Consider the following 19061-nt stretch of genomic DNA (forward strand, 5'->3'; position numbering starts at 1 on the left):
CGGCCATTTGTGCATGCGTGCCTGGCTCGCGAGTCTCGACTGGCACTTGTCCGAGCAGGGAACCCGAGCATGCCCTCGCTTGGAGCGCTGCCACGGACGCCGTGTAGAAGTCGTTGTCGGTGGACGTCCTGCTGCCTCTTCCACTTCGTTCAGTCGCGTGTTTATTTTTCTTCTCTCCGCCTCGCAAGGGACTCGAAGGAAAAAAAAAAAAAAAAGACCCGTTGAAGAGATGTTACCTCACGCCGGCGTAACGCAAACGCAATGACGTGGACAACGAACTGCCTCGGTGTCGTTGTTCATGGAAGAAAAAAAAGAAGAAGAGAGAGAACAATGAGAAGAAGGCAAATAAAGGATGGGGTACGCGGGAGGACTCTCGGCGAAAGGCACGGTGTTGCCCGGAAGTACTACAGAAGCGGCGCGGCTCTCTCGGTGATATTCCACGCGTCGCTCGGTGCCATTTCGAGCCTGTACAGTGCGCAATCGACTCTTGCTTGGCACTTGCATCGTGCAGGACACTTCTTATATTGTGTGTGGTGGGGGGGGGGGGGAGGGGGGAGACGCATTTTGGACCTGCGCTGCGGGGTTTGCCGTTTGACGCTTCGCCAAACCTCAGCACGCGGCGCTGAACGTCGTTAACGACGACAGCGATCGGCAGCAAACGCGCATGCAGGACCCGACACGACGGATTGCGCGGGGTACAGGTTTGCACAATAGACAGACGCATCTGTTTATATCGGGAACTCTCGGATTCTTCTCGGTCCTCGCCTCCGGCATTCCCGTTGCCACTTTTCGTAGCACGTGCTTGTCATTGCTATAGGGTGCACGTCGGAAAATGCGTAGTCATGCTTTTGAGTCTGGCTCCTTCCTGTCTCTATGCTCATTCCCGACGCGGTGAACAAAATATTCGCTGCAAGTTGGGCCGGGTCACAGTCGTTAAAGAACAGTTGCCTCGTGCTTAGAAAGTGCAGATGTGATGCGAAATCAGAGACACGGTTTCGGCCGTGCTGTTGCGAACACTGTCAAATAGGCGCTGTCCAAATTCACGACTCAACGATAGGATGCTCCGAGTAAGAAAAAACATATCTCGAAGCTACGCTTTTTCTACCTGCAAACGGCAGAACTAATTGCAGGAGCCGCAAGTATACGCCATGGGCTCCGCGTATTGAGCACCACCTATTCCTCCATGTTGTAAATATCGAGTTCACCATGTAACCAAATCAAAGTTGTTGCAGCAGCCATACGAGTCAATCAGAAGTCACGAAATGGCGCATTCCACATTATTACAGAATTTGACAATGACCAAATTAGCATCCCAGGCACGGGCCACGGAAGATACAAACGGGTATGTTGAAATGTGTGTTTTTCACATGAACATGCGTGGCATGATGACGCGCGAGAATTCAACGTTTTCTCGCCTCTTCTATAGCCATCCGTTCTTGACGACTGGGAGGATTTCTGTACACCGTCTTCATGAACTGAGTAAGGAGCATGCCGATGAAAGTTGCCCGAGGCACCCTTAACGGCTGCATCGTGGTCAATATGTTGAAAATGTTCTGGCCGTGAGCAGCTGGTGACTGACAGTCACTTTTCGTTTGAATGCACCTTTTTTATGCTGTTGCGGGAGTAAATTGTATAGTAACGGCTACAGATACGAAGGTAATGGCTGTGGCAAGGCGTTTATCAGTATATTAGGCGGAGTGACGACATATTGAGATGTATCGCTGGTGAAGTTATGTAGGTACGGGAAATTGATAAACACTATTTCGTTCTTACATTTTTGCGTGGGGGACGTCGGCATAAATTGTGGTGCTGGCTACTGCTCGCTTAGCAAGTGACGGAAAACACACTAGCGCTTGATTTGACGAAGAGGTGCGATACGGGGTGTTTTCTCTAGTCTGTACTTCTTTATGCCACCCCACCCCACCTTACTTCACCTCACTTCACCTCTGTCGGCTGCAGTTCTGCAATTGAAACATCCACTCTATTACTAATAATACAGGGAAAAGCAGACCTCCACCCGTTCGTAGCAATTGCTACAATAGTACAAATTATGTTACTTAGTGCAATATATATATATATATATATAATGTATATATACGTGCGTACCCACATGCTTTCGTCTTCCCTATTCATTGACCGCCAATTAAAGAGAAATTCTTTGACTTACAAACATGTATAGCACTGAAAGCACGCTTACAATAGTGGAGAGGACACGCGGAAACATTTAGAGGGCCGCTTATTGATTTCGTAGAAAAAATGACGCTAATGTCCTACAGACGTCATTTGAATAAGAAGCAACTTAAACACCTCCATGTGGGGTACATAACCGACAAACAAAAGCAAACGTGCAAAAAAAAAATATTAGTCATGCTGCAAAACAAGGCTTATTTTTGGTTATAATATCGAAATATTTACCTTCGCTTACATCTTGCAGTCGACGACTGTGTACCGAGTCAGAGTGATTGGTACTGGCTGGGAAAGAAAGAAAGAGAACAACATCAAAAAAACCGCAATGCATTTCATCTAGCGGAAATTGAATCTTAATGATAGGTCCCAGCACAGGGTCATGTTGCTGTCTACAAAAAAAAAAAAAAAAAGGAAGGTGATTGATTTTATGTCGAGGCATTGAACTCGCCATTTGCGTCTGCGCGTACGTCGACACAAAGTAGCACTGACGCCATTAGTGAAATTAAACAGTCCGTTCGCGTTAACGAGAGGGGCGAACGAACCTTACACTGCGAAACCTGCAATGTCAACTGCCGCGGAAAATTTCGCTGACGTCAGTGCTATATGTTTGAACTCTGTATACCTACACGAAGAGCCACTAAGAAGCAAGTACCGCAAGTCAAATGAGACTGGTCAATATATTCTGTTAAAAAGTCCGTTCTCATCCACTAAGAAGGGATACGTTGATTGTTATTGCAACAAATGAAAGGTCACATTTTCTTTCTCTCAAATTAAAAAAAAAAAAATTCGCGCCGAAATTTTAGCGCCGGTACACGTATATGTGACGTCACAGATTAGCAAGTACGTTCTAGCGTTTCGGCCCGTACCCGCCGTGGTTGCTCAGTGGCTATGGTATTGGGCTGCTGAGCACGAGGTCGCGGGATTGAATCCCTGCCATGGCGGCCGCATTTCGATGGGGGCGAAAACACCCATGTACTTAGATTTAGGTGCACGTTAAAGAACCCCAGGTGGTCGAAATTTCCGGAGTCCTCCACTACGGCGTGCCTCATAATCAGAAAATGGTTTTGGAACGTAAAACCCCATAATTTAATTTTTAAATTTCAGCCCGTATATAGTGCCGGAAAAGTTTTCGAAACCGCTGCCACACTGAATCACTTGTTCCACTAGAATTCGGTCTTGTCTTTCTTTGAAGATATAAACGAAACTATAGGTTCGAGTAGGCGCCGTGTAAATTCAACACGTCATGGCGAACTGGGGGTTCTATTCATGGGCCTCGTCAAACTCCGCCATACTGTCGGCATTCTTGAGCCAATCAGAGGCGGCGTAGCGGCTCTGTGGGCCAATAAGAAATAACAAGGTGACGGATTCGACCAGTTGGCCGCATTTTGACGATGTAAAATATAGCACCCTGAACTCCGCGACTTTTGTTAACTGTTAGTGCGCCATAATGACCCAAATACAAAAATATAATTTGAAATCCGCGATGTCGCACCGACTAACCGACGCCGGAGGGTTTCGGGGTGAAACTGAAAATTCGGAACTGCCTTCCTTTCTTTGCTTCAGTATAAACAACATTTTAGCGCGAAATTAATGTAAATAGCATATAAAATAATAATTTAACTGATTTAGGATGTCGCTTTAGTGTCTCTTTAAGGTTCAAGCAAACAAATAATAATGATCATCGTCGCTGGAGTAGGTGGTGGACCTTTTGTACGTGATTACAGCCAGAGCCGTATTATACTGCCACTCTTGCGTTCTGGTCGTCGCTATCCACTGTCGTCGGGTCTGATTAAGTCAGCAGTTCGACCCGCCACTGTGGGTCAGCCGCTGGGGCCTTGTGCTGCTGAGCAAGAGGTTGCGGGTTCGATTCCCGACGCGACCGTCGGGCACCGATGCTAGCGGAATGCAAAAATGCTCGCGTAGTGTGCTTTGGGCGCAAATTAGGGAAATCCACGTGGTAAAAAAATTAACCAGGACCTCCCACAGTAGGGAGTCCATGATAAGCCGTGAGCTAATTTGGAATTTAAGCCCGATCGATCATTCGATAGCCAATCAATCAATCAATCAATCAATCAATCAATCAATCAATCAATCAATCAATCAATTTTCTCTTCGCTTTACTTTTCCGGCAATTTAATATTCTGGTGCTCGGCATTATCGGAGCCCTTGTACAGGCTTTTCGCGTACGTTCTTTCTTTCCCGAGTTGTGGAGCGCCAACTGGTCCCACATCCGTTCTAATGACGTCATAAATGCGCAGGAAAGTACACAAACAAGAGGCGTTGCAGCGCCCCTGTGAACATGGCGTGAAGTGGGACGCCCGTGTGTGTACTCGTCGCAAAACGTTGCATCAGTTACAGAATGCGCGCCCCTCGTGCTTCGCACATGCCGGGAAAAGCCCGCCGCATGCGAGGGCAGCCAGTTCCGGCGAGTGTCGCGCGCCCCCAACCTTCGGCAATGCCGCACGCGTGCACCGATGTCGTCACATCGTTGCGCCATGGTTCACCGATTAAACGTTGCGAGCGGCCGCTGGAGTGCGGCTTGCTTCCGCAAACACGTACACGTATGCATGCACGCGTTTCGCAACGAGCTCTGACGCCATTCTATACCCAACTCGGAATAACAACCCTCGCAGAGATTTTCCCGACCCCGAGGTTCGTTTTCTTATTCATTGACACAGCGTGTACCTGTGACGTCGCGTTCTTCCGCTTCGGCAAGGAATGACCGGAGGACAAACACAAGGACACAAACCAAACACCCCTCCCTACCTCGCCACGAAAAAAAAGATAAGAATAAGGAAGCGATGAAGCGTAATATTGATAGACTGATTGATTGACTAGCGAGTGAGTGGCAGGGGCGGATCTAGTTACGAAGGATGCTACAATATTCCGGCACCCTGTACAAGTTTCTGTAATGATCTCCATCAGCGGCACAATGTCAAATTTCGCTGATTTAGTGGAGCGCGAGTTGTTCGTTCTTTACATGCCATAAACTTCGCGCGCTTTGAAGAGCTGCTTCATGCAGAATCACGGAATATTGCCTTCTTTTCCAATATATTCCACATGACGTCATCCACGGGATCCGAACTTACTGTTCCGCGATCACTAAAATATACAAGAAGACTATATACTACCTGCGTGTCAATGCCCGTGTCCATGCCTTGCGCGAAAAAAGAAAATAATAAAAGGGGTGACTGATTGACTGAACAAAGTTTTCATTGAGCACTGCAGGTTAGCTTCAGCAAACTTAAGTACACACGCATGTACCACTGTAGATTGACGTCATTGTTCTTGCCAGCGACAACAACCTTTTAATAGCATTCCCGTTTGTTGGTTGTCTGCCCTTCAACAATGAACGTCTTCATATTTTTACATGTGCATACGAGAGGCGGCAGTAAGCGGACAACAGGACGACCCCTTCCCCCTGCCACTGCAATCTCTCTACCCCCCCCCTCCCAAGAAAAAGAAACAGGAGAAAGAAGGAAAAGCACGATAAGCAATAAACGGAGCGTTGGTTCATTGACAGAAAACACGTATATCATTACGTTTCTTCTTTTATTTAATTTAGTGCGCATTTTTCGCGAACCGATAATCGTGGCTAGTCAAGCATTCGACAGTGCCCTTGTCCCGGCCTATGTCAACGGTCGTGTGAGGAAAAAAAGAAAAGACATTGAAAAGTCGCTCGAATAATTGTTGGTAATAAATGATTCTTTGTCATTAAAAATTAAATTCTGGGGTTTTACATGCCGAAACCACGATCTGATTATGAGGCACGCCGTGGAGGTGGGACTCCGGAATAATTTTAACCACCTGGGGTTCCTAGCGCGCATCCAATGCACGGTGTACACAGGCTCTTTTGCATTTCGCCCCCATCGAAGTGCGGCAGCCGTGGCTGGCGTTTGATGCCACGAACGCGTGCCTGTGGCAGCGCAACGACATATAGCCATTATAAGCCACCACACCGGGTTCTTCTCCATTGTTTCATCTCTGGTTGTTTAATTACTACGTGCGTTCCCCTCTCATCTGTGGCACAGCGACTGTTTTCTTTCTTCCTTCCTTCCTTTTTCTTTCTTGCTTTTGATTTCGAGTTTTCATCCGAGAGATTGAATAAGATGTTTGAGCAAGGAAATGCTTAAATTGTTTTCTCGGCGAAACCTGCAGCGCCGCTCTCTCCGACGGGAATCCTCCTCTCAATTTTCTGTGCCAGCTGAATCGAGCTCACGCCTGCACATTTCTTAATCATGGGACTCCGTCCGATATCCTTCGGTTCTTTCTGCTGAGTTTCCCATCATGTGGCATTCCAGTTCGGCGGCTTTAATAGAACGCCGCTTATCAGTTCCGCGCAACACGTGACCAACGCAACTGCGCTTCTTCCTACTAACCTCAACCACAATATCTCATCCTCATTTTTCCTTTCTTTTTTTTAAATCTCTGATCTATAATGCAGTCTTCCTTTATCTTAACTTTACGCCTACCATACTCTTGTTTCATCACTCAGTGAGTAAAACCCTGGATTCTTTTAAAGTGATGATTCCTTTGCGAATCCCCCCGGACTTTGCTGACCGTGATTGATGGGCGCTGATGCTCTATCACCGAACAGCTCACACTCGTAGAAAGAAAACTGCACGTGTGCGCTTCCGTTCTGCCAAACGCCATGCTAGCTCTTTGAGATGATCGCTGCGTGTGTCACGTGGCCTCTGTTGCACGGGTTCCGGGAGTGAACATGCACGCTGATGCGAAGCGAATGGGGCTTCGTTTGGACAGCTTGTAACGTGGATGATGTGGTTCGCGTGAAGGGGCCTTCGGTATCATCTCGCACTGAAATTGCAATAACGCTGAAACTAACACACCTTTCAGCATTATTTACACGTTTAAACAAAGCTTCGCGGTACGCAGATTCCAACAAGGGGCGAGGAATGCGCCCTAATTTTTAATTATTTTCTTTGTTGTCCTCCCCGTGTTTGCGTTCCCCTAGTTTTGTGCTGACAGAATAACGCGGCCAAGTATAGGAGGATACCCTCCTGTGTGCTGGGAGGGAACTTCACGATAATAAACAACGCAGGCGACAGCAGCGTTGTCTGCGTTGTTGGTCTCTGAATGAATGGATAGGCGATGATATCAGTTACAATCGGTTCTAGCGTTCCAACGAGAGAGAGATTCTTTTACAAGGTGGAGGTGCCTGCCAGGCTACAGGCCTGCAACATGCTGCTCCAGATGACAAGGGTGACGCATGACGTCACCGACGCAGACACAGTACACACGTACACAACATGCCCAAGTAACAGGCACAAGTACACACTGTAACAAGCAACTATAGTGTGTCCGGTTGGGGCGAGTTTTCCGGAGAAAGACTAAATAGCGTCTTCGTTGCGCACACAGCACTATAGCAACGCTGCCCCAATTGCCCACATGCCTTTGCAAGTTCACGTTTTCCTGGCTTGGGCGAGCGCCTTTGACTCTGTAGTGCTGTCCGTGCATGACTTTCTAACCTCTCTCTCTCTCTCTCTCTCTCTCTCTCTCTCTCTCTGTTCTATTCTCATTCTCTTTTCCCCCAGCGTAGGGTAGCCAACCGGACTCTTGACTGGTTAACATGTCTGCTCTCTCTCTCTCTCTCTCTCTCTCTCTCTCTCTCTCTCTCTCTCTCTCTCTCTCTTTGAAACCCTGCAAGGGGCACGCCGGCAGTTGATCCGCCTGAGCGTCTCCCATCAAAGTGTGCCGTTATAAGCATGGTACAACGCTAAATGTAGCGTGAGCGGTTCACGAGCCCGCACGGAAGACAGCAGCGTCGACAGCACGCGTCGTCAGCCTCCGTCGGCATTTATGTATAGGAGCGCTCTTCGCGTTGTCTCGCTTCTGTCTGCGTTCCGCGCTGTTGGGCTGGCGCTTGTTGTCCAAGGCGATGCCGAAAACGCGAGCTCCAAGTTTGGAGCACTTCGCCAGCACGGGAGCGATGATACCGCGAAAAGGAAATCCTCCGTATCGCCTTGACAGCATTCCGGGCGCCGTCACTGGCGTCCCAACACTCGGCGGCGGCGTCTCCTTCAGCGCTGTGCGCGGGCGTGTGGGGGGTGGTCGTCGTCCAAGTTGCCGCGCCGGGGAACGGCCGCGAACATTCGCGGCGCGTGGGCCGGTGTTGCAGCCGCATTCGAGGAATACGCGGCGCAAGTCTAATTATATCCGCGTGGCGCGTTTGCCGGCGTCGCAGCCCTTGAGAGACCCGCGCTTCTTCATCGAGAGACACGCCGTTCATTCGTTACGCCTCGAGGCAGTGCCTTGGGCACGCCTTCGTCGTTGTCGTCCTTGGCGAAGTATAGCGGATCGTTGGCACGTAAAGTACAGTTCCCTTCATACTTAGCCAGAGCACGACTTCGGCATATATGGTATACGCTATTTTCGATACCTCAAAGTTCTGATTCAAGCAAGGGAAATTTAACGCATAGCCTATGGCAACGTATTCCTTCGATATCTAGAGTGAGTTTTCAGCTGTGGATCGCTCAGTAAGCCAATTACTAATTAAGTAATTAGTAAGCAAATCTATAACTTAAATAACATAATTTCTTTTGTATGAATCTACCCTCCCTGGGGAGGAATAATGAAGGAGGGGTTCTGATTTTCGGCCGTTTGGAAGTGTGTTTGGACATCACGATAGGGTTAAGGCGAATTTTGGTTCAACTGTGGGGAGTGCAGGGGTAGCGCGGGGAGGGAGCTGGAGATTTTCGGTTTACGTGCCTTGAATGGGGGGAGGAGGGTTGTGCTAGTCTACTGCGTCTTCCTTCCAAAGCACACGATGTTTGCTAATTACAACCTGTGTTTGTTAATGTTACCCCGCTTTATAGTTACGTTAATATCTACAGATGTGTCTTTATTGTTCGTGTTAAGTATCACCGCGGCTGTACTTTTGCTGGGAAGTAGACTATGGCATACTACGAAGCCTTTCTTGAATGTCCTCCCAAATTAATGTAGTCCTTCCTGCGTAAGACAGCAGACAGTGTCGTTCACATGCACGTAAGGCCACTTGCTTACAAGCACGAAAGACCGCCTCCGTGCACAGCTAAGAACCCCTACAGCTTGGCTTTCGAGTTCAGTTTTAGTGCTAAAGCATTGTACGCCGACCATTGTCGCTGACGCTAACACAAAACAAGATGTGCCGACCTGAAGGCAGCCTAATTAATGGCGTGTAGGAGCCTATAGGATACTAGTGCAGGGCAGGTGTTCTCGCAGAGGTATCACTGCGATTTGTAAAGCGGGCCGATCTTGGATCGAGGTCGTATAACCACGGGCGTGAGAAAGTCGATTGTGATAATGGGATCTCATTAGATTCAATCAGCTGCCCCATCTGTATAACTTCTGCATAATCTGTATAAAGAAGCTGATTAACTTTTTCTTTAGTTTCACTCAATTATAGCAAAGCTATCGTCGTAGTTTCTACTTGAGTTAGTCCTGTTCAAAAACATACAGAGCTTCAAGAGCTTCCCACAATTGCGTAAAGCGCAATTATCAAGGGTCTCGAGTACCGCAAGCCGCTTTCCAAGCTTTGCCACCTGCGTCAGCGTAAGTTCACTCTGACATCGTGTCGTTCTGCGACTGGCCCTTATAAGGGAATAATGTCAACGGACTTTTTTTTAAACTACACGTAGGCTGCTTTTCTTTCCTATATAGACTGTAAAGCATACATATTCTATGACAAAAGTTAATCGGTCTCTTTTTCGTTGTATACAGACTTCCAAATGATTTCGTAACAATTAATCTGTGCGCAGTATATGAAAAAATCTGTGTAGAGAGAGAGAGAGGAAGAGAAAACTTTAGTGTGATAAACGTAGAGTTCGGCCGTAGAATTCGGCCTCTGCCTAAGTTTGGAAAAGGAGAAAGGGAAGGACACCAAAAAAGAAAGAGAGAACGAGAGAGATAGCGTGTGTGTGTGTGTTTGTGTTTGTGTGTGTGTGTGTGTGTGTGTGTGTGTGTGTGTGTGTGTGTGTGTGTGTGTGTGTGTGTGTGTGTGTGTGTGTGTGTGTGTGTGTGTGTGTGTGTGTGTGTGTGTGTGTGTGTGTGTGTGTGTGTGTGTGTGTGTGTGTGTTTGTGTGTGTGTGTGTGACGCGAAAACACCCGTGCACTTAGATTTAGGTGCACGTTAAAGAACCCCAGGTGGTCAAAATTTCCGGAGTCCTCGACTACGGCATGCCTCATAATCAGAAAGTGCTTTTGGCACGTAAAGCCCCATAATTTAATTTTAACTTCATCCTGTAATGTCGACGGAGACGCCACGGAGTGTTGAAATGCCAGTGACAGCACCCGGAATGCTGTCAAGGCGATATGCAGCATTATTTCGCGGTATCATACCGCTCCCTGCTAGCGAGCGCTCCAAACTTGGAGCGAGCATTTTTCAGCATCATCTTCGAACAACGTACTTGTTAAAGTCTTAAGACACGCGCTTTGCGCAGAAGATGTATGCGCATCGCACGTCAAAAAAAGTGTAGGATCCGCATGCTGTCTACAAAGGTTCTACAAAATGCGCATCGAAACACATACAGACTTCTTTCTGCAGACATTTAGAGGACGAGGGAACATACCCCTCAGCCACCTGCTCGGTAATCCACTGAGCGACAATAAGGTATCTCTCTCTCTCTCTCTCTCTCTCTCTCTCTCTCTCTCTCTCTCTCAGGACCGCGCTGCCTGTGAGTATATAAAGTGCGCTTGCTACCGCTGTCCCCTGATCCGCGAGCTCCCCCCACATGTCCCTATTGTACGCACACAGCACGTTTTTTCCTCGTTGCACACACTCCAAGAAAAAATTGCACCCTATATGAAGCTTACCTTCTTTTTCCCCATACAATAAACGCCTATCTTGCGCGACTTTCTTCAACGCTCTGCGTTCTGCGCTGCCGGTATGTATACGTCCGAGTACCGACCAGCAAGCGCGTGTCAGCATAACGTACAGCGTTTCTGACAAGGATGTGCAGCGAGTGCAGAATGTTCGAAACACGGATATGCGCGCTTTACAAGATAGATGTCAGCTATTGCTTGTGGACAAGATAAGCCCTAAATGGCGTAAACACCTTCTTATAACGCATGCGCATAGCTATACGCTCTCACGTTCGCAAGGCCCCTATAGCTGCGCACTAGCAAATATAGGACTGCCTATAAGCGCCATTCTACGTACAAGGTATGAGCTGCCATCGAGAGGAATTCTGTCGGTGTGGCGTCGCTTTTTTCCCCACACGGTGTGTCACGCAGCACGCAGAGCTGTCGCCGTTGCTCAACAAACGAAGCCGTTCCATGAAAAGTCACGTGGCTTAAGCAGGCTTTACGCAGGTGTAATAAGGAAAAAAAAAAAAAAAAGCAGCCTCGGTCGGCCGGGCATGGTGCTTTCCTCCTCGGCTCAGCTTGAGCAACAGTGTGATAGATATCTTCCGCCCGGCAGGTTCTGCGCAGTTGCCTCGCACACGTGACTTTTATATGTCTCTGTAACGGCAGCGCTGCGGCCTTTTCTGGGGTCTACACGCCTACACCAGCTCTACACGCACCTTGTCGGGCACCTCGATGTGCTGGCTGTTCTCATAAATTGTACGCATGACGCCTGCCTTGAATCACAACCTTTTGCTGTATTTGCGCGAGCGGAAGACCGCCTCTACACATCGGCTCTCTCTAACTGCACTGGCGCCTGCCTAGGTGGAAGCGCTGTTGTGTGTTGATGTGGCGTAATTAAATTTTTTGACCACATCGCGTGTTCTTGGCTTTAACGGAAAGTGTTTGCAATTCAAGTGAGCCATGGCACTTTGATTTGCTCTTCCCTTTCTCTCTCACTCTCTCTTTCTTTTTTGTCACCGTAGCTCTTATGAGCTCTTAGCCCGGTTCGGAGACGTTTGTTTATGGTTATGATGATCTCTATTGGCATCCCCTTGGAAACGGGGTAGTGAGAAATACGCACCTAGCCTTCACGCTTGAACTAGTCAGTATTGTATAGTGTGTCCCAACTAACATTAGCCAAGCTGTTCTAAAAAAGAAAGAGAGGCGGTTTAAGATACGATCTTAAGACTTACGGTATTTGATCGTCAGACCTCTGACGACCAAGCACAGTATGGTCTTATAATCGTATCTTGCACCGATAGCTTGGCCAACGTTAGCTGGGGCAAACTGTATACGTGCATATAGCAGTACAGCATTCTGCTTATCTATCATTGATATTTTCTCTCTTCGTTAAAATATCTATCTCTGTATAGTACAGTTACCCACGTCTGTAATCACTCCGGTTCTGTGAATCTCTTCCCTGCTTTTTTTTTTTTTTTCTTCGCCAATACTCTAAACGTCTCTTGCTTGGACGTCATGAACCTCTGTCACTGTTCCCGTCCGTGGCTCTTGGCGCTTTGAATGCAAGACAATAAAAACGAGAAAAGGAGATCACTAGCGCACGGCGTTTGTTTCTCGTTCGACGTATTACGCCGTTTGAAAACACGCGGCCTGTACCCCCGATCAGTTAGCTCATGCGCTACTGGCGTAACCCGGCAACGAAACTGTGGCGTGTGAGTTACCTCTCGTTTCAGACCTATTTTGCCTAAAGGAAGAATAGTATATGCTTTGTCTTTCGGCGACGTCGCAATATCAGTGCACGTGAGGCTCTATGTCTTACCTCGTCTTATGCGACCGAACCGTGTGCCTTCTGGAGGAAACGTAACTATAGCTTCGTCCACCCAGTCGAATCTGCGACACAACGTCTAGAATGTAGTATATGAAGTTATTTGCTATTCACCCCACCCGCCTTGTGAGACACCCATCGGTGGGTGTCTCACATCTGTCCCAGCTAGCCAGTTTTCGTCAAATTTTCATCAGTCTCTGGGGCATTTTCCGCGTCCTGGCTTGAGGCGATGGACGCGGAACGTTCCGCAGGCCCGTGCTGCCAGAAGTCTGCAACGGCAATCTCTTCTATGAGTCAAGGCACCTGGTCAACCACCAGTGACCACTCAAGAGAGACTCCTACTCCTGTGGCCATGGATGCAGTGCAACGGCAATCTCTTCTATGAGTCAAGGCACCTGGTCAACCACCAGTGACCACTCAAGAGAGACTCCTACTCCTGTGGCCATGGATGCAGAGCCTATTGCCGGCCCGTCTGGCAAGATCACTACATTAACCAGTTCCTCAAGGAAACGAGGCACCTGGTCCAGCACCAGCGAAGACACAGAGGTCTACTCAATCACAGGTGACGACTCATCTGATGACAGCTTCGTGTCGGTGAGGAGCCGAAGGGCTAAAAGGAGGCTTATCAAGGCGTCGTCACCAGCGAGTACGTCAACCATGCAGGCAGGTAGTGAACGCTGGCCGCACACCATCCTCTTCATGCCAGTGGATTCTTCTGTCAACCTTCGAGTATTGAACAGGCAAGCTCTCTCTGTTTTTCTTGAGGGAAAGGCGCCTAACGAAATCAAGGAAGTCCGGCTGAACACACGAAAGAATGTTCTAGCTGTCGACACAACCCGTGGAACCACGCTGGAGACGCTACGACAGATAACAGATTTGGGCAACATAAAAGTACGATCGGTCATACCTATGGATGGGGCCTGCACTGCAGGTGTGATCTACGATATTGACTTGGCTATTTCGAACTCGGACCTGCCCATTCTGATCAAACCGGCATACGAAGGAATGGTCATCACGCACGTATGCCGACTTGGCAACAGCCGTTGTGTGAAGATTGTGTTCAAGGGGGATTCCATCCCTTCGCACGTAAAGGTCGGTCACTTCCGACATGTCGTACGACGGTTTATCCCAAAGCCGCTTCAATGCCACAAGTGCTTTAAGATCGGACATGTTAAGGGCGCCTGCACAAACTCCCCAATATGCCCCCGGTGCGCGGAGTCACACACGGTAGATGTCTGCCGTGCCACAAACTTAAGGTGTGGCACCTGTGAAGGCACCCATGAAGCGACGTCTAAAGAATGCCCAAGAATCAAAAAAGAGTTCGAAGTTCTGAAGCAAATGGTGAGGGATAACTCAACCCATAGAGAAGCCTCAGAAAAGATCCGGCGTCGACGTCGTCATCGACGGAAACGCTCAAGACAGGGTGGAGCTCGTGCGCCGCTTGCGCCAACGCCATCATCTTCATATGGAACGCCCGAGAGCACAAGGAAGCCTCAGAGGGGAGCTGCTGCCCCCGTGGAAGAGTGGCCGGCGCTTGCAAGCTCTCAGTCTTCTAAGGAGCCTCCACGCTTGATGCTCCCATCGAAGCCCGCTTCTGTCGGTGAGGCTTCAACAGTCGACTGCCAAATGATCCCGGTGCTGCGATCCATTGTGAATGTCATCAAAGCCATGCTGACAAGCATTGACACTCCATCTGCTCGTAGTGGACTACAAGTGCTCGACGCGCTGAGCCCCGTCCTAGCAAGCCTTGAGTGAAGCCATGACTGACAATCACAAGTCATTTCGTAAGGAGGTCAGAGAAGCGTCGATCCTTCAGTGGAACGCGAGAGGTCTAAGATCTCGCATCGCCGATTTTCGTCAATTTGTTCTCACTAACCGCTTTCCAATCATTGTCATATGTGAACCAAGATTATCCCATCCAATGAGACTATCCGGCTACGAGACAATATTCTCATCAAGAGACATCAAAAGTAGCAAGGTGGTCGTGTTTATTCGCCGTGAACTCACTTACGTCGTCCAACCGGTGCAACATCATGACGACAATCAGTATGTGTGCATGACTGTTAAAAATAGGAAAGTCACCTTTGCACTCTTGGGGGTGTATCTGTCTCCATCGAGTCGATTTGACACCAAAAGACTAGAAGACATCTTGAAAACACAACCTGGTCCATGGATTATCACTGGGGATTTCAACGCTCACCATACCATTTGGGGAAGCTCAAAGGTTAACGCGACGGGAAGACGACTAGCTTCATTAGCTTCCAACAATGGTCTCTGCCTGCTGAATGACGCGAGTCCAACATTTCTGCGGGGAATAACGTACAGCAGCTGCCTCGATTTGACTTTCGTCTCCCACCGCCTCGCCACACATGTTAAGTGGTTTTTGGACATTGAAACGCACGGAAGTGACCACATCCCCACTTACCTCAAGATCAAGGGAATGTCTAACACGTATACGTTCACCACGATACGAAGAATAGATTGGTCTGTCTTTACATCCCAGATTGAGGACGCTTGTCACAAAGGCCTCTCTTGTGGCCTTCAACAAGCTATTAAGAACACGGCACAGACGGCCACGCGCACACTTACGTGTTCTCCAAGGTATTCTCAATTCGACCTGGAATTGGAGCAGCTTCGTGCGATTCGCCGTCGTGCCGGAAGGAGATATCGACGCACTAAGTCAATTCAGGATCTCAGAACAGCCAGGCGAATGCAAAAGAAGATACAACGGCGCATGGATAAACTAGAGGCTCAGCGTTGGTCGAAATTTTGTGCGTCGCTAGATCCCCGCAAACCGCTATCTCATATATGGAGAACTGTGCGAGGTCTACGTTCTGTTCCGGAACAGCGTTTCCCGTTTAAGGCCCTAGCATTATTCCAGCGCCGACAAGACATTGATGTGGCGGAAGACTTCTGTGCTATGATTGCGGGCCAGCCAACTCGCACAGGTTCGCTTACATTGAACCGTATTCCAGATTCACGCGATTCACGCATGGATCTGCCTTTCACGACGCAAGAGCTTGACGCGGCGCTCGCCCTCTGTAATCGGTCGTCGTCGCCTGGTCCGGATGACATATCTTACCGCATGCTATGTCACCTTGGTGAACGGGCACGAAGTGCACTCCTTCATATCTATAACGAGTCCTGGCAAGAGGGCAAAGTTCCTCAAGATTGGAAGCTCAGCCGCCTGGTACCGCTTCTTAAGCCTGGCAAGTCTCCCTTAGAGATTACTTCATACCGACCGATTGCGCTGGCAAGTTGCGTTGGGAAGGTAATGGAGCGAATGATCCTCGCCAGACTTGAGTGGTATCTTGAACATTACGAAATCTACCCGGACGCCATGGCTGGTTTTCGACGTCACCGATGTTCTATCGACAACGTTATCGATCTGGTAACCTATGTTCAACACCAAAAGGCGTGTAAGAGGTTATCTGTCGCAATGTTCTTAGATATAAAGGGAGCCTACGACAACGTTCTTCATGACGCCATACTTGAAGCATTGGAATCGGTGGGCCTAGGCGGTACATTATATCGTTGGACTCGCAGTTATTTACATAGGCGGTCTCTATTTCTTAACACTGAAGCTGGCCCAACCTCGGAATATTATACGCACCATGGAGTTCCACAAGGTGGTGTCTTGAGTCCAACGCTTTTCAACCTTGTACTCATTGGTCTCGTGGAACGACTTCCGAACACAGTTAAAATTTCAATGTATGCCGATGACATCTGCGTGTGGGCATCTGGTGTGACACGGCCGCAAGTACGCGCCAGGCTTCAAAAAGCTGCCACGTCAACATCGGCCTACTTAAATGAACAAGGCCTCAAGATCTCGCCAGAAAAATGCGCATTGGTCGCGTTTAGCCGGAAGCCAATGAGATTATACGATGTCTCTATCGACGGTCAAAACATTCCTTATGTCAGGACGCACCGATTCTTAGGAGTAATCATTGATCGCGACCTCTGCTGGAGTCCTCATGTGGCCTACCTAAAGAGGCGCCTGACGGATATCTCTAATGTGTTTGAGTTTCTTGGAGGAAATGTCTGGGGTACTTCAGCACATGCAATGATGCAACTGTACAGGACGCTCTTTCTTGGGTATTTGCGATACAGCTTGCCTTTGCTGACCAACACCTGCAGAAGTAATATCCGTACACTCGAAAGCGTCCAGGCCCAGGCGCTAAGAGTGTGTCTTGGATTGCCGCGGTGTTCATCAACGGCTGAAACCATTGCGATTGCACACGATTTCCCAGCCAAGACCCATATAGTCATGGAAGCACTCAGAGCACACGTAAGACACCTTGCTCGAGCCCCTGCCCATCATCTAGCCTCACTGCCAGAGGATCGACCACGCGCTTCCTTTTGTGAAACTGTCCTGCCCTATCGTGCATACCTTCCATCAGGTTATACAGCTCCAGCGAAAGTTCCGTTTCCACCATGGTGCTTGGCTCAAGCAAAGGTTCGACTTATCGTACCAGGCATACGAACAAAAGCCCAACTCTCGTCTCCAGCACTCAAGCAGCTTTCACTGCTCTTGCTGTACGAGACGTACAACGATCATCATCATCTGTATACTGACGCTTCAACCACGGTGAATGGGTCTGCAGGATCGGTGATCTTTCCTGCAAAACCTTCCACCATAAAGATTCGACTCTCTCACCAGACTACATCGACTGCCGCGGAGCTTGCTGCTATTCGTTGTGCACTTCGGGTAATTTCTGAAGAACTACCCAAGAAATGGAGCGTGTTCACTGACTCCAAGGCTGCACTTCATTGTTTGGTTTCTGCCTTACGCCGAGGACCCCACGAACAACTAGTTCTAGAAATCAGACTGCTGCTTCACCACCTCGTCGAGCAAGGACACGACATCACGTTGCAGTGGATTCCAAGCCACTGTGGCATAATGGGCAATGAACTTGCCGACGCAGCAGCACGATCTGCACATGAGGAGGGCTTGCAAGACTCCATTCCATTCTCAAGAACAGACGCTGCAACGAAAATTCGTGTGCTTGCAGATGAATCCATCAAAACTTTATGGAACACACCAAGCTTACAGCATACACGTCTACACCGACTGGACCCATCCCTTCGACTTCGACCCCCATCTGGACTCTCTCGACTAGAAACAGCAGTACTTTGCCGACTGTGGCTTGGTGTCGCCTACACAAGATCCTTCGCCTTCTGAGTCGGTATGGACGACAGCGCGGCTTGCAGACACTGCGGCGGCGAGGAGACCATCGAACACGTGCTCTGCCACTGTCCTCAATACAGCGCGCACCGGCTGTCACTAGCGACCACGTTGGCACGCCTTGACGACAGGCCACTTTCAGAACAGTCAGTTTTGGAATGCCGACGTGAACTGTCGTCGCAGCAAAAGTCGGTCAAGGCTTTGTTGACTTTTCTACGTGACAGTGGCCTATTAGAAAGACTATAAGGACCCCATTTCATCCCTTTTCATATTTTTTTTCTCACGCTTTTATTTTTGTCACGCTCTTCTTTCCGTCTTTACTTCCCCTTTCCCTTCCCCTAGTGCAGGGTAGCAAACCGGAGGTTTTAAGTCTGGTTAACCTCCCTGCCTTTCTCTCATTTGCATCTCTCTCTCTCTCTCTCATCGGTGGGCAGTATTCTGCGATTCGAAGGCGGCCTTACAATCTCTTCTGTCATCTCTTCGTCGCGGGTCCTGTGAACAATTCGTGTCAGAGATGCGAGAAATTCACCATCACATGATCGCGAAAGGGCACAACGTCGTGTTTCAGTGGCTGCCTGGCCATTGCGGTATCTCCGGCAACGACATCGCTGACGAAGCTGCTAGGAAAGCACACGAAGGAGCAACCCTTGTTTCTATACCTTTATCGCGGACTGACGCAGCCCAACACTTGGGCAAGCTATAGCGCACCGTATGACATTGGAGAAGTGGCACACACCTGAATTCACTCAACATCGATTGAAGTCCCTCGATCCTTCTATGCAACTGCGGCTGTTAACTGCGGCTGTTACCAGGGCTTCTGCGTAAAGGGGAAACAATGCTGTGCCGCTTACGCTTATTCATTTTTGATTGGAATGACTGATAGCGCCGAGTGCAATGTCTGCGGTGTCGAGGAAACTATAGAACGTCTACTGCGCCCATCTTTTGAAAATGAAAGGCAAGATACCTGCACAGCTCTCGACCACTTAGATAGAAAACCGTTCACCTTGAACAAGATATTGGGACCATGGCCTCGCATATCGCAGCTACAAAAGGCCACAAAAG

General features: G+C 48.8%; 1 protein-coding gene across 4 annotated transcripts in view; it reads right to left on the bottom strand.

Annotated features, from left to right (window-relative positions):
• LOC142585420 (uncharacterized) overlaps positions 1 to 19061 on the bottom strand; it is a 59985-nt gene that overhangs the window by 25273 nt on the left and 15651 nt on the right. For all 4 annotated transcript variants that reach the window (XR_012829087.1, XR_012829086.1, XR_012829085.1 and 1 more), the window contains exon 2: positions 2416 to 2472. Coding sequence is in view for 1 of the 4 variants with exons in the window: in XM_075696181.1 (XP_075552296.1) it covers positions 2416 to 2472 (57 nt within the window). In the remaining 3 variants the exon portion in view is untranslated. The remainder of the gene's footprint in view (positions 1 to 2415; positions 2473 to 19061) is intronic.

This window comes from Dermacentor variabilis, chromosome 6, assembly GCF_050947875.1.
Source record: "Dermacentor variabilis isolate Ectoservices chromosome 6, ASM5094787v1, whole genome shotgun sequence".
Classification (NCBI taxonomy): Eukaryota; Metazoa; Arthropoda; class Arachnida; order Ixodida; family Ixodidae; genus Dermacentor; species Dermacentor variabilis.